The sequence below is a fragment of the Passer domesticus genome, chromosome 15 (genome assembly GCF_036417665.1).
Source record: "Passer domesticus isolate bPasDom1 chromosome 15, bPasDom1.hap1, whole genome shotgun sequence".
In the NCBI taxonomy this organism is placed as follows: Eukaryota; Metazoa; Chordata; class Aves; order Passeriformes; family Passeridae; genus Passer; species Passer domesticus.
The window spans coordinates 4817501-4844376 of NC_087488.1; the positions used below are offsets into that span (position 1 = coordinate 4817501).

Consider the following 26876-nt stretch of genomic DNA (forward strand, 5'->3'; position numbering starts at 1 on the left):
CTGTGTAGGAACTGCTGGAAAATACGTTCTGGGTAGAATCTCCTCCACTGTTCATAGGTGGAACAGTATTGCAATAGTACGGCATTTTCTTCTCATTGTTGCTGACAGATTTGTCCTAATGCTGCCTCCAAACCATACAAGCCTCAGCTTATCTCAGCTTGCAGTCACAATGTTGACACACATATATCATAATCTCAGTCATCTGAAGATGTACAGTGAAGGTGAAGGCAAATTCGGTATTTTGCAGCCATCATTTATTTTATTATCTCTGTCCTTAACTGTTCCATCTGTGGTAATCATACCTTTTGTGGTCAAAAGCGACTCCTTATCTCTGTAGGTCGGTGCTTATGAAGTGTCCAGGCTTCTAAAGACTACTGTAATTCCTAAAGCTCTTAGAGAAGTGATTAGGGAGTCATGATTGCTCACAAATTGAGTCTTTTTTCTGCTTGACACTGATCCTGTGATAGTCTCCCCACTTAATCCTCACCAGCAATTTGCCTATGGTTGCAGCTAACAGGAGGTGATTAGAGGGGAGTTGCCCACTGCCTTTTTACTTCTGTTGTAGTGGCACGTCAGACCGAGGCTACTGAATCAAAGCTGTTTTCCTATTAACTCACCACCTCCTAACGCATTAGAGCCACTTTTATCTAATCGCAGTGTGCAGCTTCCAGCGCTGTTTTAATGCGACTTGGGATTCCTTTTAAAACATCACAACGAGCATTTTTAATATTAGAGAACAAAAAACCAAAAAGCAGAATACCTAAAGGTAAAAGCAAAATAATGACACTAACAGGTCTCATCTTTTATCAGCACATGCATGTAACCCCGATTAAAATTACAGACAATTGTCGCCCTGCATCAATAGACAAGCAGACTCCACTTTCTCTAAACATTACTTTAATTGCAAGCCTGCTGACAGGTAACTGATGTCATACTTTTGAAGTGATAATGGCATGCTTTTACAAGTGAGAACAGCACTAGTGAAACGGAGAGTTAACTTTCCCAAGTAGTATTTACAAGGAGGAGAATATGAAAGGCCTCAGTGAAAGTTTCTAAATATTTACTGCTTATTATTTTGACCCACTTCTAAAACATATCAAGGGTTAGATTCGGGTTAATTATTTTCTTGGTGTGATACAAAATCTTCACCCTGAAGCTTACATTCTCTGCTTTTGTAAGTTTTGTTTTAAAAGATGCACTGTTTTATACTTTGCTACTTTATTGACAGAGCTGTTAATTATTTTAAATTGTTCTAAAGATATTAAAGGAATGGATTTAAAAAGAATTCTGCAGTGGCATACAGTGTGAAAAATGTCCAGCATCTCTCATTTAAAGTTCCTTATCTCCTTTCTATTCTTGAGGTTTACTTTGCTGATGACAAAGGGGTGTTTCAGGAATACCTTAGTGGTTATATTTTATTTATATGCTTTAAAGCATATAATATGAACAAGTTGTTTTAGGATGCATTAACAATTTGAAGTGGACTGCTAAAATATAGGAAAACACACACTGATTGTGTGTGGGCTCAGGCTCATCCCATTGAGAGCCACAGACACCTCAAAAATGTCACCTGTAATTACAATTAATTTGATCCTGCAGGACAAGAACAAATACAACTGGACAAAGTTTTCTGTTTTCAGGATGTTGAGAGATAATTTCCTATGCAGTGCACATGTATAGATAAATAAATTGAATAAATCCTGGAATTGTAAAATGTGTCCCTTTCTTAATATGCCCCAGGTCTGTCATGTATGTGGATATGTCTTGAGACACATTTCCTGCAAAAACAATAAACATTGCTTTTCTCTGTGGGTTTGTTTTTTGTTTGGTATTGTTAGTTTCATTTTTGGGTTTTTTTAAAGAGAAATACAAAGCATGGGAAGGTCTTGGTGCCAGTGTTATGTGCCTGTTTTCCTTTGGCTGGCCAAAGCAGACAGGGCAGGAGCAGAACCAGGTCACTCCAGAATTCCTGCTCTTTATTTTTCATTTCACATATTACTGTTGTCCTGCTGGAGGTGTCAGCTACATAGAAAAACTTTCCCATTATGAGGTGTGCTAGTCCAAAAATTCCCACCTTGTGTTGAATCCTTTGGAACAGGGCTGGATCCATGAGGGAATCCTACACGTAACTGAATTCTGTTACAGAACCCGTTTTGCAGGAAGCATTTTGTTGAGGAACCCTGTTATTCTTTGGTTGTTACATTGTGTCTGCAAATTTACATTGTGTTTCTCATTTTTAATATGGCTGCAAAAATGTATCCCATAAATTTTTATAAGGGAGCCAAGTAATAACACCTATCATTTGTCTTTTGGAAATGTAAGACATGAATAGACTGTTTTCTTTTGTACATTCATTTGTGATTTTTCTTTATGTGGCAAATACTACACATTAAAAATATCCCAAATTCTATTATATAGAAGCTGATGAGCTTTTTGGTATTATAAAACCATAAGCAAAACAATAATAATAATAGAGGCCTCTCAGAACTATTTCTGCATTGTGTTTGATGCTTTTTGAAGGTACTGTATGCAGGACCATAAAAAATAGATGTAGCTTCCATGGCTACAAACACTGAGAACTGGCAGGGCATCTGTCTGTAGGACTGCTGAATGTTCAGGTCTATAAAGTCAATTTTGTTTATTTAAGCTAGTGTGCTTTAGTTTGTAGGGTGCCAATTCATTATTTTTAGGGACACTGAAAAATAACCTTTATCTTGTTGTCTTTTTCTTGTTGTTTTGCGTCATTTTTGTAAAAAATGGAGCCTCTGATTTTTCTCAAGGGCCATAGAAGCAGCTGGAATTTTAAATTAATGCAGTTATGCAGGCAAAAACTATTTTAGGTCATTAGCTAGTAACTGTGATAGAGGAAAACATTATTTTTGTATTTTTAAAACTTAAAATTTATCTGAAAAGTAGATTTCTATGTCATATCAACAGACTTTGTAACTTTGTTCAACTTCTTTCCATCTTTTTTTCTAGAAGGCTTGAGGAAATGGGCAGTTGTGGCAGAGAAGTAGAACAGTGTTTAATTGCAGGTTAGAAATTTGCAAAGTCTGCATAGATATGGAAAGGTACAGAACTGCTGCCCTGACGGAGCTGGACTGTTAATGATGGATCAAGGTGGAAAAAAAATAGTGTGAGATGGATGAAATCTGAATGGATTCAGATTTCATTCTATTAACAGCTTCCAGTTTTCCCAAAGATTAATTCTAAAATTGGCCATTGCAGGATTTTGTCCTTTCATCCTCAAAGTCCTACTTCGAGTCCTTCAAATGCCCTGCTCCCTGTCATGCAACCCAGGTTTTCTCCTGGGGCAATGCTGTGGGTACCCCACATTCTGGCTGGGGCTGGAAGGGAAATGCTGAGGACACATTATGAGGCTGCCAGGATGAAAATTGTGTGCACAGCCTCCTGTGCCCAGGCTCTGGAAGGAAAACCCAGGTGTGTCCAGGGACGAGGAGTGCAGGACTCCCAGGGGCATCTGCCCTGTGCCCACAGCTCTGTTTCCAGGCACAGCCCCCTGAGCTGTGGCATTGGTGGGCAGGACCTTCTCCTTCTCTTGCAGGGAGCCCTGTTAGCACAGGATGTCACCCTGATGTTCTGCTGCCTGCAAAGTGCACTTGCTTGCCTCACCATGGCTGGTTAGAGACCACGGGGATGTCCTGCCTTCACAGCCTGTGGTTTTAGAATAAAAGAGAAAACTGGTAAATGGGAGGGGGTTTGGGGAAGCCTGCTTTGGCAATTTCCACAGCAATAAATTCCGTTTGGGCTCCAAGAGTAAAATTGAATTGTATTGTAGTGAAGTATTGTGTGTAATACAGACATAGAACATCAAACAGTGACCTTTGGTGTTACTTGTGTTCCTTTCTCCTTTGGAGGCCTGGCTTTAGTGTATCTAAGGAGACCTGGTTGGCAGGTAGTTTTAGAGTTTCATTTCTGAGAAAAGGCTTTTAAAAATTGCAGTGCAATGAGCAGTGCTGTTGTTGGGGCCCAGGCTGTGCTTCAGTGAAGTCAGGCCTGTAATGTTCATGCTAGCACAGTTTTAGGGGTGGGGAGGCAGGGCAGGCTCCAGTGGTTCCACAAGTGATATGACTGAAGAACTAAGGCTGGTATTTTGACTGCTCTTGTGGTACTTTTATAATAAACTTCTAGAGAACTTCCACTTTTTTTTTTTTTTTTTTTTTTTTTTTTTTTTTTTTTTTTGAGCATGCATAAAAAATTAAAAGCCCAAAGCATTTCTAGCACTTTTGCTGTCTGCACTCTCCAGAGGACAATCAGTGAAAGGCTGATAGAATCTTCTTCTTTTGTACCTCCCATTAGTCTCTTGGCTGCTTCTGCTGGAGACTGGAAAAATGTGGCTGCATCCTCACCCACATCCCAGGGGAAATAAGGGTACTCTGCAAGGAAGGGGGAACTCCTGCCCTTCCTTGTACCTGTGTGAGTGTTCCTGCAGCTGCTCACTGAACCAGTCAGGAAACTCATCTGGGTGCAGATGACCAATTTGCTGCAGGTTAATTTGGCCAGAGTCAAATCCCCAGCCTTGTTCACCCCTGCTCCTGTGCAGCTTTGGGGGGTACCTGTGAGAGAGGCCAGTGGGGGCCAGGAGCAGCTGCAGGACTGGCACCACTTTTGGGAACAGCCCCTCCTGCAAGCTCATCACTGCGTCATGGCAGTATTAGAGAAAGGAAGGAAGGAAAAGAAGTAAAAAAAACAAACAAAAAACCCCACCACTGGGTATATTCAAGAAGGTTTTTCTGTTCTCTCTGACCATACAGAATATTTTAAAAGGCTCATTTATTTTTATTCAAATCAGGACAGCTCAGAGCTGCATTTGGAACTTTGCATGTCCTGTGTAGGACATTGTGAGTCCTTTCTTAATTAAACAGCAAGTATGTGTTTGGACAGTGGCTGATGCTATGGAAATGGAGTCTCAACCTTGAAGATTTCTTGTTAGCATAATAATTCTTTATAGTAGAATGCATTACAGCTTTCTTTTTTAATGTCTGAAGTTGTATTTCTTTGTTGTGTTTTCTTTTTCCTCAATAACATTGAAGTTTACCTTTTTTTCCTTTTTTCTTTTTTTTTTTTTTTCATTTGAACATGTCAGGATGCAGAATTTGGTACATTATTTAATTCTTTCTTGTTGTTCCTGAAACTCTCTATGGTTAACTTACAGAAGTTAGTATATACAAAAACAAAATAAAAACCTATGTAAGCAAACAATATTGACAGTCTAAGGCAGATGTTATTCTAATGGCTGATTGACTCCAAAACATTATTCAGTTCATGAAAAACTTCTACAGACTGTCAAGGATATTTTTCACATTTGAATTTTATGATATAGCTTAAAAACTACATAGAATTTATGGCCTTTTTTTTTTTTTGTGGGGAATAGTTCTTTGGTGTAAAATTCTAGCAATCCCATTACCAATATTTGTGAACATTTATTTTGTTCTTGGGTAAATTATTCTTCTTCAGGAGCAAAGGCCAAGTAATAAGCAGATGAGAGATAAAGTGCCTTTTGTAAGATTTTGTCTCAATCCTCTGCAGAGAGATATTGATGTAAACTATAAGATGGAATATCTGTCCTGCATCTGGAAGGTTTTTCTTTTCTTTTAAAATGTGTAACTCTTTGTCAACTTCAGCCCCTCTGCTCCTGACTAAGTTATTTCTGTAAAACCATCTGAATGTTTTTCTGACTTTTCCCATACATGTAACACACAGAGTTCACTAATAACAAACTTGTCCTGTCTGACAATCCAGTTTTACCTTTTCCCTGACAGGCAGACTCATGACATGTTGGCTCTTTAATGTTTTAGAGAGAGGGGGAAAACATATATTTACTAAAATAAAAAGTTTCAAACAAACTCTCTTGTTAAGGAGGGATTGCCTTAGGAAGAACTGGTTTAAAAACCCAAAAAGTTTGTACAGTCAGCATGGCTCTGCTAATAATTCTGTTCCCAGACACATCAAGACCTCAATTTCCTCACAGCAGTGAGTCTATTTCCTCACAGCAATAGAAAACACCAGATTGTACTGGGATATCCAAGTGGAAGATAATGACCTCTGAAAATGCTTGTCTTGTCTTTAATACCTTGGAAAAGTGACTTGGTTTCACTGCTTCTAATATTATAAATGCCTCTTTCTGTAGAGTGGTAAAAAGTTTTGGTTTGCTCCCATTTGCATCAGTTTTGTTCCTTTCCTGAGATTTTTTTTCTGGTCATTATTTAGATTGTGGTAACTTTTAGAGATTCAAGTGTGAAAGCTACAGGCAAAGATTATTCTGCCTCATCTCTTCAGAGTTAACTAAAGATGGCAGGACTTTGGGGCTGTAATTTGGACAAGTGTAAGACTGATAGAGTTTTTGGTTCTTCGACGGGTTTGATAGCAGTGTCTGAATAGTCAGCCCCATGAGAAATGTGTTGGTCTAAACCAAAATAAATTTGGTTTGCAAACAGACCCTGTACATTCTTTGCAGAACTGCTGTAAAATGTGCCCAGTGGAGAATATTTCAAGTAAAGGAGTAATCATGATTATAATTTTCTGTTCCTCAATGTTTCCACCCTATACCTACCGGATTAACAATGTAATATGTTATATAAGTGTTAAAATGGGCAATGGAGTGAAGATGTGCAGTTCAGGGAAAAAAAACCAACAAAACAACAACAAACCAAACCCTTTTATTGGATCTGTGCAGTGTGTTGGGAAGAGGCTCTTGGCTGTCTGCCATCCCCACTGCTCTGATACCTGGCTGACAGTCTGGAGAAGAGAGACTCTCAGGGGGTTCTGGGGGAACACCCACAGCAGGTTGTGTGGCTCAGGAGTGAGTGCACCTGGAACACAAATAGCTCCTTCCATTCCTGTGCTGGAACCATCACTGCCTGCTTGCTCTAAATCACAAACCCAGGATCCACTGCAGAGATGCAACAACGGAGCCCTCTGCTCCCAGCTGCTTCTCTGGGCGCGTTCCTTCAGGTTCTTCCAATGTTCCAAAACTCAGATAAAACCAAGAAGGGTTACTGAATGTACGGAGTACTTGCTCATTTTGGGACATCTGCAAACTGAACAGAGTAGGAGGTTAGAAAGTTCTTTTTGAGGAATATCATGTAGTTTTGCTTTCTTTCTAGTTTCTTTGCCAATTTTGCAAAGTCTCGTTATGGATGAAAAAGATGAGGAACTCGCACATGAAGCCAAGAATTTATTATTAATGTAATTGAGATCTGAAGCCTTGTCAAAGAGTTATTAATAGTGCAGTTTTAATTTTTACAAAAAGGATAACAAGCTATTATGGAACAAGTCTCCAGAATAATAAAGCAGTCAAAATTGATGCCTGAGTAATTGATGCCCTCCATTCTAGCAAATGGGGACACATAAATGCTTTTTGTTGACACCTCACAGGATTGTGTCAGCAAGTCTAAATTTTTCAGAGAAATGAACTTGCAGACATTGTTGTCACAGCACTATGCAAGATTCTGTGGTAGTGCTACCTCTTATTTCATGGAGAGGTCAGGCTGTAAATGCCTTCTGGAACTCAGTTCTGCCTGGTGTTCTCTTTTATCCTACAGCAGTTTAATTCGACCCCTCTCCGTATTGAAAGTGATGTGTGCATATTTTTTAGCATATGTCTCCAATGTGGAAGTTTCAGAGTTGCCTTTTCCTTCAGAATTTACTCCTATAACATCTTTTCTATACCTAATAAAATCATATCAACTTTTAGTCCTTTAATCCTATTTTTGTTTTTCTCATTGTAGCACAATATTATTGTTGATTCTTTCTGCGCAGAGATAGGAAGTTTGCAGTGTTCAGAGTTGTCTGTTGCATAAAGTCATGGCAGAAATAATCTGTATTATCACATGCCTTATTTATATTTCATCAAAACTGCTTTTTCTGGGTTCAGCTTTGACCATAAATGAAAAGGTCTTTCCTGTTCTAGGGAAGCATTACTTAGGAATGTATAGAATTTGGAATGGACTTATGTTATGTGTTCTGTGACTCCTGTGCCTTGATTTCTGTTCTTCCCAGCATTTGGGTTGCAGTTAGTTTCCATTAAACAGCCAGAAGTGTCTGTGAGTTGATGTAAAAAAGGAAAAAAATGCAAAACTGTATTATCTCAGCTGTTCATTATGGGGAATGATAGAAAGACAAGGAAATAGTAAAAGTAATAGGTAGCCATGGTGTCTGATTTGTCAAAGGAGATGTATAATTTGCTTTGTGTGGGAGTGTTTGAATTTTTCAAGTTCATGGGTTTGGAAAGCACCTCAACACAGACTATCCAGAAGTTTAATTATCTTATTCTGTTAGGTTAAATTACTAAACAGCTTCTTCAAAGATGCTGTTCTGTGTTTGAATACGTATAATATGCAAAAATGTGAAAATTGCTGCTGGTATGATACCCAAGTGGGATGCGGTGTCTTTGTGGTGTCATATTTTGAGATGTTACTTAAAGACACACAAAAGGACACTGTCACTCTGTTATTAATGTTAAAAAATGTTGATGCTGTGTGAAGCGTGTTTTTTCTAATTAGAGGAAAGCTGTAGAGTACCATTTCCATAATCAACATGGGAACAGAAACTCAGCAAAATTTCATGTATTTGCAGTGAAACTGTTCTTCAGCAACATAAAAATGGCTTTTATAACATAAAAGCTGTAATTAGAAAAAGTCAAATCAGTTGGAAACGATTAAAGCCAGAACAGGCTAAGCTGCCTTCTAAATATTTGTCTGGAGATTAGCCCCACTCTTACAGCCCCTGAGAAGCATCTTTGATTTACTTATAATGCTTGACGTGGCAAAGATAATCCCGCAGAAGGCAAATGAACACAAATTTAGATGTGCTGTTTGCCTCTCTTTGTTGATTTGACAGGAGGCAGCATATTGGAAGTGATGTTGGAGAAATGAGTATAGGGTCACATTAGACAAATTGCTTAACACCCTCCTACCTCCCCCCTCCCTGAGCATCATTTTAAATTCTTTGAAAAACCTCCTCTTTCTTTGAAGCTTTTAGGATGCACTTTAGAAGTCCACGTGGAATAATTTTCTGTGTGTCTGTGAGACAGTTGATGTGAGTCTCATTGTATTTAAAATTATAGTCCTGAGATGGAACTTTCTGCTTGTTGCTTGTCTGACATCAGCTATTAAAATGCAAGCAAAGCTTGGCAGGCATAAATTTGAAGAAGAAAAGAAATTATGTAAGAATATGAGGATTGTTAATATTCAGCTAGTTGTGGAGGAATGGTGCTTTACCCTGCAGAAGACTTATTCTGGAAAAACAAACAAACAAACCAGGCTTGGGGTGGTCATTTCCTCAGTGACACCCCTTGGTGCACTTCTGGTAACCAGGAAGGAAAAGAGAGAGAGAACTATTGGGGCTGGCAAACTGGAAACATGGACTGGCCATTGCATTGGGCTGGCCATTGCATTGGCTTGCAGATTTAATGGCTTGAGCAGAAATTAACTATTGTAAAAGCCAGCCTGTGTTTTGGGATGATGACATTACTGTTAACCCTTGATTGCACCAGGTATAACAGCACAGAATGGCGAAAATTGTCAGGCATGTAAAGCTGAAGGATTTGGTGTGAGTCTGGGATTCAGCAGAAGTCAGTTTCTCGGTGTAGATCAAGTTTATACTTTGTGTAGTTTGCCTTTCATTTATAATCACCACAGCATCCCAAACTTTTTGTTTAGCCGTGAAAATATAATCAGCGTAATATATTCTCTTACTGAATTTTAAACAAGACCATTAAAACTCCTTTAACGTGCTAAAGTAAGCTTCAGAGAGGGTTTCCATTTCATCTTTGCTGAGCTGAGGCTGTAGCACTCTTTCCCTTTGCGCCACAGTGAGAGGCTGTCAATAATTCAATAGCCATGGCCTTGATGGGCCAAGGCCTAACTTAGACTTTAAACAGAGCCAAGCAGCTTGTCAAAGTGTGATGTGCTGTCAATGCCTGACTGATCTATACTGCATGAATTCTCCCCCAGCTCTTGATGTATCCCTGGGAATAAAAAGAAAGCAATTTTAGAAGTAGACCTAGTGTGAAACACCTGTTTGTTTGGAATTTTTAATGAGGGAAAGTTGTGTTAGTAATGAAGCTCAATGAAGTCATTGCATTTTTGCTTGGAGGACCCACAGTAAATTCATATCTAATGGCATTGGTGTGTTTTCACTTCTGTCAGGAAAAGAAGTCATGGTATTTGCAAATATGTTGGTGCCTTAGAGCAAGTTCATTTGGAGCAAGACTTAATAACTAATGACAAGTAATCCAAATGCTTAATCCAAATTACCTATTTGCATCTTTCAGTTTTATTGATATTATGCTGTTAACACTCAGTATTGCAGTAATGAAACCTTATCAGAGCTATTTATTTTCAGATTTTCCCCCACACAGTAAGTGACATATATGATGCATTCACGTCCTTTCTAAGTGCTCTACACTGAAGTTGCTCATATTTTATGGTTTACTTGGAAGCTGAGAAATCACTTGTTTTTCCAAGAAAATAGTTGAGAAAAAAAGTAGAGCTAATGTGGCAATGAGTCGTATTCCACTCTTCTCACACTTTATAGTTAAATTTAAAAGCAAAACTATATCTAAGGTGGCTTTGAAAAGCTGCTAGAAAGATTACATAAAGTTTTACAATATTTGTCTAAGAATCAAAAAGCTAGTGTTATTAAATGTATTTTTATTTATATTTCAAAGCATTTGAATTTCAGTTGGGTTGCTAAGCTGCTTTTTTGATAAATTTTATTGGTTTTTAAAGGACAAAAGTAACACTGTTATTCTCACTCTAAATGCATTTGTATTGCCTTGTATTGCCATTGTCTTCTTTACAAATTCATGTCTTATGAAGTTTGCATATCTGTAGTAGGTTTTATGAGACATGTAGGTTCACAGCTTTCAGGTACTTTTTTAATGGACACACAAGAGAATAATAGAGAAATAAGGATGGCCCTTTTAATGTTTCCAAAATGCTGGAAACTTGCACAGTGGATTAGATAAAGTGGGCTGGGTTTTTTTTTTTCTGGTAAAGCTTGTTTTATTTTAATTTTAAATAGCTTACTCTGTAAGTTCTGATTTTTCAGAAAAGTTGATTTCATTACTTGGCTTGCATTAATGGTGTCACAGCTTTCATCCTGTGCACAGTGAAGCAGAGGAAACTGTACAAAATATGGTTAATAATGTTTCTGACTAAGACTTTATTTTAATGTGTGGGTGCCTCTTACTCAAGCATGTAAATGAATTGAAGCCCCCACTGCAGACTGTTGAATGGAGAGACAGCCCCTTTTTCTCTAAAAAGGCAAACAAAAAGGGGAGTTGTGCCTTCCTGTTGTCTAAGCTGCTCCTTAAACTACCCAATAAATGGTCCTACTCCCTTTTGGTGCAAGGTGAGGCTGATTTGTTTAACTCGGAGCTGAGAATTGTGTGCAGGTCTGTTGATCTGTGCCAGGGATTCTGTTGATGCTGGCTAAGTGATGCTGTGTCTTGAACAGCCAGGCAAGGGCCTTTGCATGAAACAAACTTCACACCCCATCAGTTTACCTGCATGTCTTGAGGTGCTGTGTGCTCATGGCACTTGACAGAGTGCAGATTAATTATATTGGTGCAACAGTTTTCATGGCAATAATTTTTGTTAGGAAAAATTGTGCATGTCAGATTTTATAGTCTTGGACAGTTTGGTCTGTGATCTTCCAAATAATTTATTCTTCCACATTAAGTAAATACTTTTGACTGACTGCATAGTTGGACAGAAGTAAGGAAAGCAAAATAATCTTTTTTTTTTTTTTTTTAATTTTGACTTTGAAAAATGCTGCAGGCCTTGATGATGTGGTGCCTTGGGTGATGGGCTGAAGACTGTCAATAAGATTGTTACACATCATCATAAGCTGAGCACAGAATGAACTTGGCAAGAATAAGAAAGTGTCCTGTTTGTAGTGCTGTGTATAAACTGCAGGCAAGGTGAAAACCCATTATTGAATATTAGCATGCTTGCAAAAATGTAAATGAAAACCATTCATCTGGGAATGCAGTGGAATGAGGGGCTGCTTCCCTTGGAATGCTGGCTACATTCTTGGTTTTTCTACACAACTGGGTATGTAGCATTTGGTTGGTTTTCAAAGCTGATCCGCGGAATTGTTGGAACACACTTGCCGTGCTGGCAGATCTGTGCTCCCCAAATTCAGTCTGACACCCCTCAGAATCCTGATGCACGATCTGGGCGTGTATCTGTGTCTGAACAGCTGTACCACGCACATGGCAGCAACTTTTTCTGGAATTAAGCTCTTCTAAGAGCATTTTTAGCAAGTGACATTTGAGGTTGGATCTCCATGACTTTTTTCCTTCTCCTGGTGCACAAATTGGCCTGTGCAGGACTCACCAGCTTTTGTTATCACAGGTCTCAAGGAGCGGGAATCCATCCTGGCAGACATTTGCAGTTCTCTTTGCATGTGACAGAGGCAAGGAAGCTCTGCAATCACTCTAGGATCACCAGTCTTCAGAACTGTGGATAACCATGATTTACAAATTCTGTTGTATTTGAAACTGGGCTACTTATTACCATATCTAAATTTAGACATCTAACTCAGAAGATATTAGCGAGGTTTCCCAGCTGGTGCTCATGGCAAAAGTAACTTTTACAAATGACAGAAAAGGTAAACAACCTCCAACCCCCTGACATTATCTAAGCAATTTTTATTATTAAGGAGAAAGGAAATGTTTTATTTCTTCTTTTTTTTTTGTTGTTCCCCTCCCATTTTTTCCCATTTTAAAAGTATTTTTTATTCTTGCCTATTTTAGCTACTAAAAGGTAAAACCACCAAATGAAATACCAAATGCACTGTCATGTGACTGAATCCTAGGGCATGTGTATGTGCTACTCTTAGCTCTGCACATCTTGATTTTGATTTCTCTTTGGATTTTAGTGTGTGTTTGATAGTTACTCACAGTTCCTTTTGCTAATGTACTCAGAAGAGAATCCTCTGGGTTTCCTGACGCTGCCTCTCCATACAGAACCATCTAAGCCCTGCAAAGGAACAGAAGTTTCTTAGCTTTGGACTACAGAAGGAGCTGAATTTGGTGTAGCATGAGTTTGGAAACAGCCTTGCTTGTCATTAGAAGCTCTGTATCTGGGAAGCACAAGGAGCTGCAATGGCTAGGTGAAAGTGAATAAAAATGAGGAGACTTGCAAACTGCTTTTGCTCCAGGGCTGGTTTTAATGAGCTTGTCCCTAATGAGTTGTCCCTGCAACTAGCTTCAGGCCTAAACAGATGAGGCAGGGGTTCTGCTAAATTTTTGATGGGATTTGCACTGGTTTTATGAGAAAGCAAGCAGTAGAGAGTGCAAAGTTGTGTCATGAATCTTTTACGAGAGTGGATTGTTGTCCGTCTTGTCAATAGGGATTGTAAGACTTGATTGCTAATAGAAGACATGCCACATGCTGGTTGTACTGACAAACCTGGAGAAATGAGGAAGTGTGCATGGCCAGGGAAGGTTTGGCTTGTCGGGAGCAGGGGCCTGATGGCCAGTAGGTGATGCTTTCTCCAAATTCCTCTCACTGATGTTACTGACCAGTGAAGGGTGGTGGTTGCAGCCAGGCGTGGTCACTTCCAGAGCCTGTGCTGGGCACAGGCAGTCAGGCCTGCAGGGACTACATTTTGTTTGTTCTGATGCACAGATGGAGTAAAAAACTCACTCAGCATTTGATTTTTCTGTGTTCTAAGGCTTGTCCTGGTAGTCTGAACATGGATTTCTCATTGTGTTCTTTTAGCAGTTTTGCTGGCTCTGGAATTAAAATATAACTTTTTTTGACATTTTCTCCAATTTGAGAGGTTCTTTTTGATGTCTCCATCATGTCTATTATTACTATTAAGAACTCTCCAAAAAAGTATTTCTTGGGTTTGACTTAACCAACAAGATTAGGTGGTTACAAAAATGTGGTTTAACCTCCTTTACTGAATTTCATATCATCTTTTGACACTCAGGCTACAGTATGAAAGTTTAACTGCTTGAAAGTTTTGCTTCCATTTATTTGTATAAATATTATCTGGCAAGTGTAGGAAAAAGATAATTTCTTTGAAAAGTGATGTTTCTAAGGTGAATTAACATCTTACATTATTCCTCAAGTGCAATTTGACTCCTTGTCTTTAATATAATTTTCTTTTAAATTATATGCTGGAAGGAAGATAAGTACATATTGTTGGAGCTTTGCAAAGTTAAACTAAAGAGTACTTTAGTGGGAATAAAAATTAAAAAAAAAAATTTTAAATAATTCTGTCTTAGTTATGTTACTTCATAAAGTTGAGCAATTGATTAACAATTCCTCATTTTTTATAAGTATAAATAGCAGGAATGCATTCATCAGGTAATTCAAAGATTATCCTGTTTAATATATATTCATGTCTCCATGGTATTTAATTGAAATGCAAAGTCATGGTAAATTAAGCCAAGACTTACTATGTCATGTACGACATTTTCTTTTCCTGTGTTTTAATTTCATCCTCTCTTTTTTTACCTGCTGCTACTTCTTATTTCTCCCATGCATACATTGTTTTTGTTTATTTTTCCCCCTAATCTAATACTCACTTATTTCTTTTTCTAATACTTGGTCTTTAAAAGGTAAATAGGATGAGGAAATAGTATGTTCACCTGAGCAAAAACTGCAAAGAATTACTAAAATGGCTTGTCAATGTAGTGGGGAGGATCTCAGAACATGGTAACACAAATGTGTGTGGTATTATACAAGAGAAAATGAGTCAATATACTTGTAAAGGCTGTTCCTAACTAAAACCAACTTTAATAGATGGAGATATTGTGTAGATACCATGTCAATGTAGGTGAAGTGACCTCCTTACAAGACATCTGCTGTGGCATCAACCAGAAATGATAAATCTGTGAAACAAATGAGATGATGAGCATCTGAATCAAAATTTCAAATTATTTCATTCCAGTTTCAGCATTTTTTTGCATTTTCTTTGTGCAATACCAGAGCACTCCAGAATTTTTCACATCAAGGTTCTAGTGAGCTTTGTTTCAAGAACTATGTAGAAAGAGTAGCAATATTTCACTGTAGGGTTTTAGTAAATGCTGTATAATTTCTGCTCTCACCATTGCATTTTAGTCATAGCAGAGCTCCAAACCTATTTTTCCCACTTTTATAATAGGTCACATCATACTGCTTAACTGTTCTTCCTCAGATATCCTGAGTACTTTGCAAGTCTTCAACCTATTTTATCACAGCTCTTCTCTCCTTGCCTCCTGCTGTGTCTGCATTTGTTTTTCTTACAGCTAGAAATTAAACCAAGCAATTTCTGCTGAATTTGCCACAGATATGTCATTCTATAAACAGGAACAGAATTTAGGATATGTGCAAAAAATGCTCTCTTATTGATTCAGATGGATAATGTAACTACTTTGACTGAAGAGAAAGTCTGCCCTTCGGTTTAAAATTTAGAATTTCAAGTCTTTGTCCAAATCAATGTTTGAAAAGTTTCATGGGAATAAAGTTCTCTTAAATTTTCTCTGGCTCAAAAGCAAAACAGCAGGGAGACAGAGGTGTCATCACAGAGGCATTTAACACTCTTCAAAGACAAGGAGATTCTTCTAGATAAAAGCAAAACATGAAGTCAGGTTTTCTGCTGGTCAGGTCATTTCTGAAGAAGAGTGAAATAATCAGCTTCTGTTGCTAATTTTGATTAATGTGATTTTTCTTGGGTGATTTCAAGTGCTGCTCTCAGCCAGCCCCAAGAGTAGGATCACAAGCACAGGGAAGCATTCCCACATTCTCTGGGGAGCACAATGTCAGCTGCTCTGAAGGACAGGGACTGGAATGGAAGATAATGGAAGATAATCCTTCATTCCATTAGAGCTGCCTTTGGAGGGGTTGATTAAAGAGGAGAAGCAGCTTTGAAACTTCGTTCCAGTTGCACTGTTCCTCAATTTCATGTTCTTGGGTTCCTGTGCAAAGGGTGAGAGGTTCCCCCTGCCTCCAGCAGTGCCTTTGAGTGCTTAACAGGCAGGTTTCCATCCCCTGGCTGGGGCAGGAGCTGCTGAGGGTTTGTGAATTTCCTGGGGGATCTGTAGGGATCACTTTGTGGCAGATGTGTGCTGGCTTCTCCTTCCAGGATCTGGGGTTTCACCAGGAAGGATGTGGGTGAAGGTTTTGTCCCTGGTGAGCTGGGGTGTGCCTGATCATCTTCAGCAGCACAACCAAGTCCTTTTGTCTCACCTGGCAGTTTTTATGAAGCCAAATTCTCAGAAGAGATGATGATCAGCTTTTAAAAAGTTTACTTTTTGCAGGCCCTCAACACAAGCTAGAAATTAACTGTGTTTTTAGATTTGGCTTTTATTTTGAGGCTGAATGAATGAATGTGAATTTGCTCATTCCCAGCTAAGACAAAAATGAGGTTTAGAAACTGAAGATTGTTTTCTTCAGTCATGTGAGTTTTTTGTGTTTAGTTTTCCTGCCTGTGCCTGGTGAGAAATGACCAATCTTTGCCTTTTCCTGTTCTGTCCTGAGATGTGATTGTCATCAGGACAGCAGCAAAACTCAGTGCTTCATGTGTAGTTCTGATCATTTTGGTATAGTCCTAAATTAACCTTAACAATAAAAAAAGTCTTTCACAATGCAGAAACACTGCATTGTGTTTCATTTACAGGTGCAGCCTGTGGTATCATTTTGCCCTCTAACACTAAATGAACTTAGGTTTGGATTTTTTTGATGAAGTTTCTTTTCAATCAGCGGGAAAAACTTATCATTGCCATGTCACTTTAGGGTCTGGAAAAATTACAGTACATTCCTTCTTTTTGTCCCTTACTGCAGTAATTTTTAACTGTTGGCCTTTTAACTACACAAGAAGCCTTCCTCTGTTCTCCTCATAGGGACAGGGTTTACAAATAGATACAGCAGATGCTTTCTTAGAAACAAGATAAATAGCTTTTTTAATGGCTTATGTAAATGCCAAATGGCCGTACTTTTACAATAGTTTTTAATATATTGGTTATCTTTCTTTCATATATATATTTTGCCTCAACTGTAGTGTCTTTTAAATACTGAACACCTAGAGGATTTTCCTTAAAAGGAATTATACATGCATATGCTAGGTTGTGTTTTAGCCTGTGTTAAATGAAAAGCACTATACCTTTGGTTTGTGTCACATGTAAAGATTTTCATGCTCTAGATTGCCAATTTTGCATTTAAAACAGCTCCTGAAAAGCTTTGGACTGACAACACAGGAACATTTTTTGTCTGTCAAGTAGACTGGCCCAAGTGAGCTGTTCTCCAGAGCAGCCTGTTCAGCTCTCCCAGGGCCTCTTCCCTCCCTCCCATCACACCATGCTCGGCTGCCAGCACTCCTCCTGGGATATGCACAGAGCAACTGCAAATTCAGATGTGGTTTTAAATGCCTGGGGGTGTGGATAGGGGTGATCAGCCTTCCTCAGAAGTGTCAGAGCTGGCCCATGAGCTGCATGGTCTGAGTGAGGCAAGAACAAAGGCAAACTTGAGCAGCCTGGGTGTTCCTTGGTGTCTGCTCCTTCCAGCATGATTCCTTGGAAAGTGGCCTTTTTGTGAAGCAGCAGGGCTATCAAATAACTCAGCTATTTGCATAAGAGTAAAAGTGCATGTTGTGGTACTGATGATGAAATTAGGTTTATTAACTTAGTTAGCTAATTTTGCTTTCTTCCCTAGGAACAGGCTGACTGAGCATTGCAGTGTGAGAGTGCACCATCACAGCCACACACAGCCTGTACCAAATCCTTGTCTCTTTCAGCCGAGCCCACTGGCCAGCCTCCTCCTCACCTCCCAATTCCCTAATCTAATCTAGCTCTGTGGGGTTTATGGGGGTTCATTTAGGCAGCAGAAGCTGTGCTGGTATTGTTATACGTGCCAGCAGCGATTTGTACCATCTGGGTACGGAAAAGAGAGGTTAGTGCTACCACAGAGAAAGATCTTTATTCTATTACTAAGCCAATATCATTCAAGAGCGGCTGCAGAGCAATTGGAAACTGAGAAATGGGCAGCTCTGTAGTTCTAGTGAAATGTCAAAGTATAATGAAACAAGGGAAACGTACTGCTTTGTGATGTGAGCCAAGTTGCAAGCAGGTGGCAGCAGTAAATATGTATATAAATAACAATATGGATGAAATGTCAAGGTTTCCAGCTGGCTTTGTAAAGGCGTTTCAGGAATATTATAGTTAGAGTAACAGCACAGCGTGACCACTCACTACAAATATGTATCATTTCAGAATGCATATATTTACATTAAGGGCTCAGGTATCCTCAGGTTTGTCATACTTAAAATTTAGGTTTTGATCAAAAACAGCCTAAGAGTTTGGGAAACCCCAAACCATGCTGTTTTATGGGAGACTTGCTTCCATCTGACTCCTTGTTACTTCACGTAATGAAACCTGCAGTGGTTCTACCTGTACCTTTTAAAAATGAATGAGATTAAGACACCATGTGTATGATGTTACTGAGCTGTATGTGAAGAGCTGTCTGCGTGCCAAGCCCCTAAACCCTCATGGGATGAGAAATGCACTCAGGGCCTTTTCTGGCTGGGACAAATGTTCACATATAGAAACTTTTCAAACTGGAGAGAAAAACTGTCAGTGCCCTCTTTAGGACACTGGAGTTCTACCTTCTGCTATCAGTTCAATGATTTTATTAGCTTTGAAGAAAGAAATTCTCTGTGATCAATGTTGTAGAGGTTTCACAATAGAGAGCATCAAAAAAAGAAGAAAAAGCATTCTGAAATAGATTTTTGATTTTTTAATTTTTTTTTTGTATTTAGCACATGGCTGTTAATATCACCTTCTCTTAAACATCTCTGACATGTTTCAGAAAATATCAACTCAAATAGTCCGAGTTATGTTGCAAGCAAGTCACATATTGATTGGAAAAGTAGATAATGATAGTGGCCTCTAACAAAGCCTCTAAAGCCAAATATATTAGCAGTTGTTAAACAAGACCTGCATTTTATTTGCTGTGTTGGTCCTTTAGAGAGCAGCATTAGCATTGCTTTGGGCTCCATCCTATTCCTGAAGATCAAGGAACTTTGTTTACATTCCAGCATTTTGTAAATATGAGATGAACACAAATTAAACTGTTTTCAATGTAGTGATATCATAGAAGTAATTCAGATTTATGTCAAGGACTAGGACATTATTCTCCAACACTGTTGCCTTTATTAGTTTAAATACTTTTAAAAGACAAATAATGAAATGATGAAGTCATTAGAACTAGAGACTACCAGTCCACCAACAGGAATTAGTACAGTAGGGACTGATAAGTTACAGACTGGGGTTGTCAAAATAATCTTAAACTGGTTATTGAGTTTTTGTAACTAAAGCACATCTCCTTATAATGCAGAGTCACTTAAGCACATCTGTTACATTGATGTATCACTAGTTTTATGGACCTGGATTAATTCCAGAGTAAACAGTGAGCACTCTGCTGAAAGGCTGTAAACATAGACAAAAGTCATTCATCTAGAAATCCCCAAGCATAATTTGCAACGGGCTAAGTGACTCAAGTATTTTACCCTTTTTGATGTAGCAAGATGCTGCAGTTCTGCATTCTGTAATGCTGGGGGTCACAGGGGGGAGGTGGCAAGGTTTTCTCCTTTCATTACTTATGGTTAAATTTGCCTCCCTCTAGGACTGAAGTGCTCTGAGTCCTGAAGTTGTTCCAGGAGTTTATGAAGTGTTATGAATTTGCTAACAGTGAAATCTGCAGTTTTCCAAAATCAGTCACCCAAAGCACAGGTACCCAATGAGGAACAGATCTTCTAAAACTAACTACCATACATCTAAACTCCTCTTCCAAATCAAATGGGAGTCCCTGGGTTGGAAGGATCGTGGCCTAAAGCCATTAATTGCATATGAACTGTGTTTAAACTTATTTTAGAGTCTTTTTAGCCATCTTGAAATCCGAGAACATTTTGGAGGTTGAATTAAACATTTCATGTCCTTTCCATTTATTCCATCTTGTGGCTTTTGCTTTGACATACCTTCCCCTTTTGGCCATGGTATTGTTAAGACAGCTATGAAGAGATTAAACTTTTCTTCAGAAATTCACATTGGGAGCAGGTTCAAAAGTGCAAAGTAATTTCTCCTTGTTGCTATTTAATGCATGCTAATACTGAAAACATGTCCTGAGATGTGGAAATGGCTACACAGTAATGCTATGCACCTTTATGGAATTGTGGTTGTTTTGTTTTTTTTGTTGTTATTTTTCAGTGTTCAGAGATTTCAAAAAACAGGGTTTAAACCCTTTTAGTACAAATGAGCCATTTCATTTGTCACTGGTACCAATCAAATACAAGAGGGGAGAAGTCTGTCTTTACTTTAATCAGACCCCAAAATAATAACAAAAAGCAGAGGTGCAATAAATGGTTTCAGCAGGTCAGGGGATGTAATTTACTTTACAGAACTGAATTGTAAATTGTCTGATGTAAAGAGTTATAAGAATCTTGCTTGTTTAGAAGTGTTACAATATCAGATAGACTGAACAACAGGTAATTACTACTGAAAAAAAAAGTCAAATCCAAATGAATTTATGGAGGAAATTGTATCAAGTAGTGCTTAATTTTAAAGGACTAACAAATTTTAAAAACTAATATTTTACATGTTGAAATAAATCCTTGGATCATTACAGAAAATGTAAAAGTGGCTAAGTGAGAAAGAGAATAATTCTTAGTAGCTCTAATGTGACAGAGTGCTTGGAAATGGTACAAATTAAGGATTGTAAGATTTAATTTCCAGGTGGCAACCTTAAGATAACAAGGAGTTGGTGTAGGAGAAAGCAAGCTCTGGTTTGTGGAGTGTCATATGGGAATTGTTCTATCTTGAGTAGATACAGACTAAAAATTGTGAGTTCAGCTTAGCGAAAATGAGGAGTAACTTGTAATTTAGGTGTTACTTTAATGGCATTTTCATCTGTTCTTCAAATTCTCGGGATAAATTTATTGGGCATCTTCCCAGCATTTAGAATCATAGAATCACTTAACTTGTATCTAGGATTTAGATCAAAATGTAACAGTGCTGGATCCGTGCCTAAAAAGGAGGAAAACATGATGTCTTCTGTAGAGATCAGTATGGGGATTTTAGGCTGGGGTGCATGCAGAGTACAGCCTTTCCCCCAAACAATGGAAAAATTCAGAAATATTTCCAGTTTAAAATCTAAATTCAGAATCTGTATCTTCTTAATGGTAGCTGGAATAAGTCTCAGAGGTCTAAAGACGGTGAATTTTAGGAAAATCTGAATAATTATCTAAAATCCAGATGACTGTCACATTATTTGTAATAGTGATAGGTCATGAAATATTAAAGGAATTTTTAAGGATAAATTTATTTTTAGGATTATGTATCTTTAATATCAGTGATCATTATTTTTAATTGTCCCAAATCTGGTCCTGGGGGATGTCTCTTGTCTTGCGCTCTGAGGAGAAAGAGTTAATTTATCTTTACTGGAATTTTACCCGAGTTCTGCAAAACCTAAAATTATTCTTATCAACAGGGAATTAGTTGAGTTGAAATAAATAGGCATATTTTACTCCAGTTTTAATGGCTATATATATATATATATATTAATTATAAGTGTCATTATCTTCCATAACTTAGAAAATATCTGCTGTGGATAATTCCAGTACAGCCTTTGCTTTTAGACATTCAGAGGTAGCTGTATATCCTATCTATCATTAACATGGATATTTAATATCCTGGGACAAAGGCAGAAATGCCAATTGAGCACTTGGCAGATGTGCTATTTAGTGGGTAAATAATAGATAAATATTTTGGTTCTATTCAGCTGATCTATACAGTACTTGCTACTTCCTGCTGCAGATTTTGTAGCACATTAGAAGCTACCTCTGGCATCTTTGAAAGTTGCCAACTGAACACAGCTACAACATAAAGTAACTGGAGTGGGATTTGTGAGTGTCATGAATTTTTAGCTGTTTATATGATATTTTTGTAACTAAGTATTAAATAAGACACTAACACTTGGAACTCAGTGAGCGCAACGCTCAGATCAAAAGAGGAAATGCTCTCCTGAAAGGACAGGTCACTGCTTTTCCCTCAGAAGTGATCAAAGCTGCCTTCATTGAAGCTGTGGTTAAACACTGCTGCAGCATCATGGTGCTTAGGTTTCTTTTCTTTTCCACATCATTTTGCTGTACCCCCTACAAGGGCACTGAAGGACCTCCTAGAAGAAAGGACAGCGTGTGTGGCAGAATTCCCCATGCGGTTCCATCACATTTGGTTTAAACATTTCCTATTCGTATTGAGTCCCTTTTATGCAGGTTTTATGCTGATTATACCTAGAGGCCATTAAATGTTAGCAGATACTTTATATTTGCAATATTGAATGCAATACAAGGTATGAAATTCTTTTAAGGGGGGATGTTTGACATGGAGCATGAACATATTAAAGTGGAGGTACTTCCAGAAACTCATAGAGGTTGAGGGCGTCTTTTGCTCTTTTAACTCTGAGCTGCTGTCTGTAGCTTATGGTTCTGAGGTGGGGCAGATGAGGTAAATTTTAACCATCCATTCCTGTGACTTTGCTGCTTTGAAATTCTAACCCACAGAAGTTCATACAGATGATGATATTTGTTTATTCAGGCAGTCCAGAATATGGTTTTAAGGATTATGCTGAGGGATCTAAACCTGGTTCTACTTTATTATAATCCCTGTAACTATTTAAGTTGACACACTGGAGGTATGCTGTTGAATGGAAAGGAGTACTGAGCAGAGTCTGATGTGAATAAATTGCTGTGTATTTCTGAGCTTTCACTGAGGAAAGTTCTTAACCTTTTTGTAAAATAAGATTTTCTCTGTGGAGGGAGAGAGCAGCATGTTTGGAGTATATGTAAAAATAGAAAGAAAAGTTCAATGAGCAGAATTTCAGTTTTCAGAGCACCCTAGGAGCTGTAACCTGACAACAAGCATGTTGTAGGTAACCAGTATAATTTGTTTCTTCAAGGACAAGAGACAGGGATGTGTTCTAGGCAGGGCAGTGGATCAGTTCCCAAAACAGTCTGAAAGTTCTAGAATTATTCACTTGTTCCTTGCCTTTATGATCAAGAATAGGTCTTCTTTAAAGTGAAGTAAATAATACAGATATCTTCAAATAATATATAATTTCCATATTTTTCTACAGAAGACAGGTAAAATAAAGATGGCCTGAGTGTTATTTCTGTCATGTGGGTGACACACACCTTTAGACAATGTGATCATTGAGATGAGAATTAATATATTATAAACCTTATTTAGGATTTCAGAACTGCCAGAGTCCCACATGGATAAAAACCTTGGGAAGCTGAAAATAGCATTCCAAAAGTTAGACTGTTTTTAAATGTTTTAATAACTTTTTTAATCCCATTCTTAGATATTTAGAATACATAGGTTTGATTTAGAGTGCTGATGTAGCTTGTATGTACTGTCAAATGTCAAAAAGAGAATTTCAGTTCTATTATTGGATCCTACTTTCCTGTGCCCCTGAGGAACTGTGTGGCCTTGCAAAAAAAACATTAAACCTTTCCACGCTTCCTTTCCCATATTTGAAGTGAGTACCTGTTCTGTACCCTGTTTTTATCAGGATGCAGGAATGCCAAACGAGTGCAATGGTTCACGATGGACCACACATCCTCCCCTCAGTCTGAGTGGTGGGACTTGGCTGTTTGGGTTCATCTCTCAGCTGGATTTCTGAGCTAACAGCACCTGCCAACACCAGTGCTGATGGTTTGGTGTGAAAGAGGGAGAGCCATTTCCTGGGCAGAGCCAGATTCAGATCATTCAGTAAGTTTGCTGTACCACGTGTCAGCAAGAATCTGAGCTGCATTCAGAGCAGCGGCTCTGGTAAATTGCTCCTCTCGTTCAGTCACCGCTTCTTGCAGTGCCTTAGTGGCAAAATACACGTTGAAATCTGATCTTTATAAACTTTGGCAATATTTGCAAGGAAATCTTAATGTGCTGCTTTCTCTTTAGACATGTGTTCTATATATTGCATTTCTTTGCAGTCCCGGTTATTGCAACAGCATAAACCTTTGAACTGGCTAACAGGGATTCAGCCTAACCAGGCTAAAATAGGATTTTTTTTTTTCTTAGGTTTTACTTTTTTTCAAACAGACCTAGTTTAGTCTCAGCCTCATAAATACATCAGGAAACTGTGTTGAAGTGGAGAGAAGGTAACAAGCTGTGTCTGAGAGCTCTAGGATTAAACACATCCCGCAAAAATATTTGACAGAGCCTTTGAACATCCTGTCCAACAACAAAAAGAATGAAACGATCCCATCTTCTGTAGCCTGTTTTTTATCATCATAGGTACATAAAAGAATACACATTTTGCAAATGAATTGAAATAGGATCCTATATGACCTACCTTAAATTTGAACTAAGATTGAAGTGTATTAAGGTTAGAATTGGTGACAATTAGAATTATTGAGAACTTCAAATCAGATATATTGAGGTCAGATAAATATGACAAGAAGTTCAGATATCATTACCTATTTATAGAGTTTACTGTGAAGCATAGAGACAGTAAGGAATTATGTCCCAAATGTGGCAGGATGGGATGAGGGTAAAGGTTCCAGCTTTTTTTCTATAAAGAAAAGTTCTGATTCAATATTTATGAATGAAAGGTGTCATCAAGCTCTTGATTGTGAATGGTGAGTCACTGATTTTGTGTGCCCACTGGAACTGCTTGGATTTCAGGTGTTTGTCAGAGAGTTGAGCAAATCTATTTTACAAAGAACAGGTGTGAGATTTGTGTTTGGTGTGATAAATGATGTAGGATGAGGCTCTGGGAAAATTGTTCTCTTTAATGTGGCTCTGTCTTACTACTTCTTTTGCTTTTATTCCTGCTCATGGGGCTTTGAGGCATTTCATAAAACTTGCCATGAGATGATCATGGGAGATCCTGCAACATCTGCTTATGGCTTCTTCCTCCTCTATGTGAGAAAAAAAAAAATCTAAACAAAACACACTTATTTGGATATCAATGCTTACTGCTTATTAAAGTTGGGATGAAATGCTGCTGATGCTTCTCCTAGTTTCTGTAGAATGTTCTGAAATGATAGCTAAAAGCATGGCTTTTATACAGTTTTTATTTTTAGTATTTTTTAAGCTGTTGCTGGTAACTAGCTAAAGTTTCACTCTTTTATAGTGATTTTATGACCAGTGTATATAATTTTCTATGAATATTCCCTTAAGAAAACTAACTAACTATATAATTTGGAAATACTTTTTTTTAATCCATAAGAAGAGTTACAATCTGGAGGTTTTTTCATATGAATGAGTGAAAAATACTGTACAATATATTTAAAATTATTTACAATATATTTAAAATTATTTAAAAGTCATCACTGGAAACAAAGAAGTCGTTTATTATGATGTTATGATCTATATATATTTGGATGGAATATGTAAGATAGAAATAATTTGTTCCTCATGTCTGAAGTAAGCACACATAATTAACTGTGAGAGATTTCATCTGTTTGAAAAGAAAACTTCTGGGCTGAGAGATACCCTAAATTTAAGCAGGAAATTTCTTCATTGGAAAACAAGGATTTTAATCATCACTTATAGTAAATATTTAGGTCTTAGGCTTTATTAGGCTGCATGGTAAAGGAAAAATTAGGGGCACTTGCAGATGTTTCTTAAATTTGATTTTAAACTTAGCTGCCCACATTGTTACGGTGCAGCAATGGTGGATCCCCTCAGCAAACAATGAGGATTGACCATTTTTTATCTGTCCTCCTGCCTCCCTTGTGCTTTCTCAGTCTGGCTTTTTTGCTGGGAAAGGTGGCCCCATTTTTGCCAGGTGTGAAATGTCCCAGTGGAGCAGGGATCTGGCTGTTCCCAGGGGTGAAATGTCCCAGTGGAGCAGGGATCCAGCTGTTCCCAGGTGAGGAAGTCCCAGTGCAGCAGGGATCCAGATGTTCCCAGGTGTGGAATGCCCCAATGCAGCAGGGATCTGGCTGTTCCCAGGTGTGGAAGTGCCAGTACAACACTGATCTGGCTCTCCCCAGGCTCCTTTTGTGGAACTGGGGCAGTAAATGCCCATTCAGGTGCTGCTCTGAATGCAACTCTCTCCTGCCATGTGCTGTCTGCTTGGGCATGCACTCACCAATATTTTCTTGATCTAATAGCAGCTATTACTGATAGCTTAAGTGATTTCAGCTGTTGAATCTCTTCGCTGTTAAGGAATACTCTGTTGGGTTGGCTGACTGGTGTGTCTGCACAACTTCCAAAATCTCATGTGGTGGCTGTATTTCTCCATCAAGGTGAAGTGATAGGGCCAGGGAAAGACAGCTAAAACATGTAGAAAATGCATATCTGAAAATAAGAAACAAATTAAATGAAGGGCTATTAGCATAAAACCACTTTTGAAACAATAATTTGGTAAATACAGATGTCTTGTTAATTATGATTTACTCATTAGGTTCCCAGAAGCTTTTCCTACCCTAGTGACCTTGGTCAGGGTAGCTTTCTTTGTTTACTTTATGTGAAGAGATAACTTGAATTCCCTGGATGAATCCTAAGTGGCACTTAAAGTATTCAAATAAGTAGTTTTTTTCCTAGTGCAAGACACCATTTCTAAAGAGTTTTTCTCAGTACATTCTTAAACAAAAATAATTCTGAAAAATATCAAGTCAGGGCAAGTTCATCTTGCTGGGCGATGTGGGAAAATTCAGCTTGTTGCCTGAAAAACAGGGGAATGCTGAAAAATGAACTGTTTTAACAATTCAGTTTAAAGTTTGATCACATTACTCCTATAGTAAAATGATTGTTTCTCTTGTTTTTCTCATCCTTCTCCTGTCTGGTACAGTCCACAGTGCCAGCAGTCTGTGTTGTCTTTCCTACCTGCACAGTCCTTTCCTCTCAGGAT

The 26876-nt window shown here is 38.2% G+C and overlaps 1 protein-coding gene across 46 annotated transcripts in view; it reads left to right on the plus strand.

The window, feature by feature from the left end:
• Nucleotides 1–26876, plus strand: part of RBFOX1 (RNA binding fox-1 homolog 1) — a 1139646-nt gene that overhangs the window by 963028 nt on the left and 149742 nt on the right. The window contains exon 1 of one of the 46 annotated variants that reach the window (XM_064390393.1): nucleotides 19679–19750. The exons of the other annotated variants lie outside the window; for them this stretch is intronic. Coding sequence (XP_064246463.1) covers nucleotides 19694–19750 — 57 coding nt within the window. The 5' untranslated portion in view covers nucleotides 19679–19693. Of the gene's footprint in view, nucleotides 1–19678; nucleotides 19751–26876 lie in introns of those variants that run through there. 46 annotated transcript variants of the gene reach the window in all.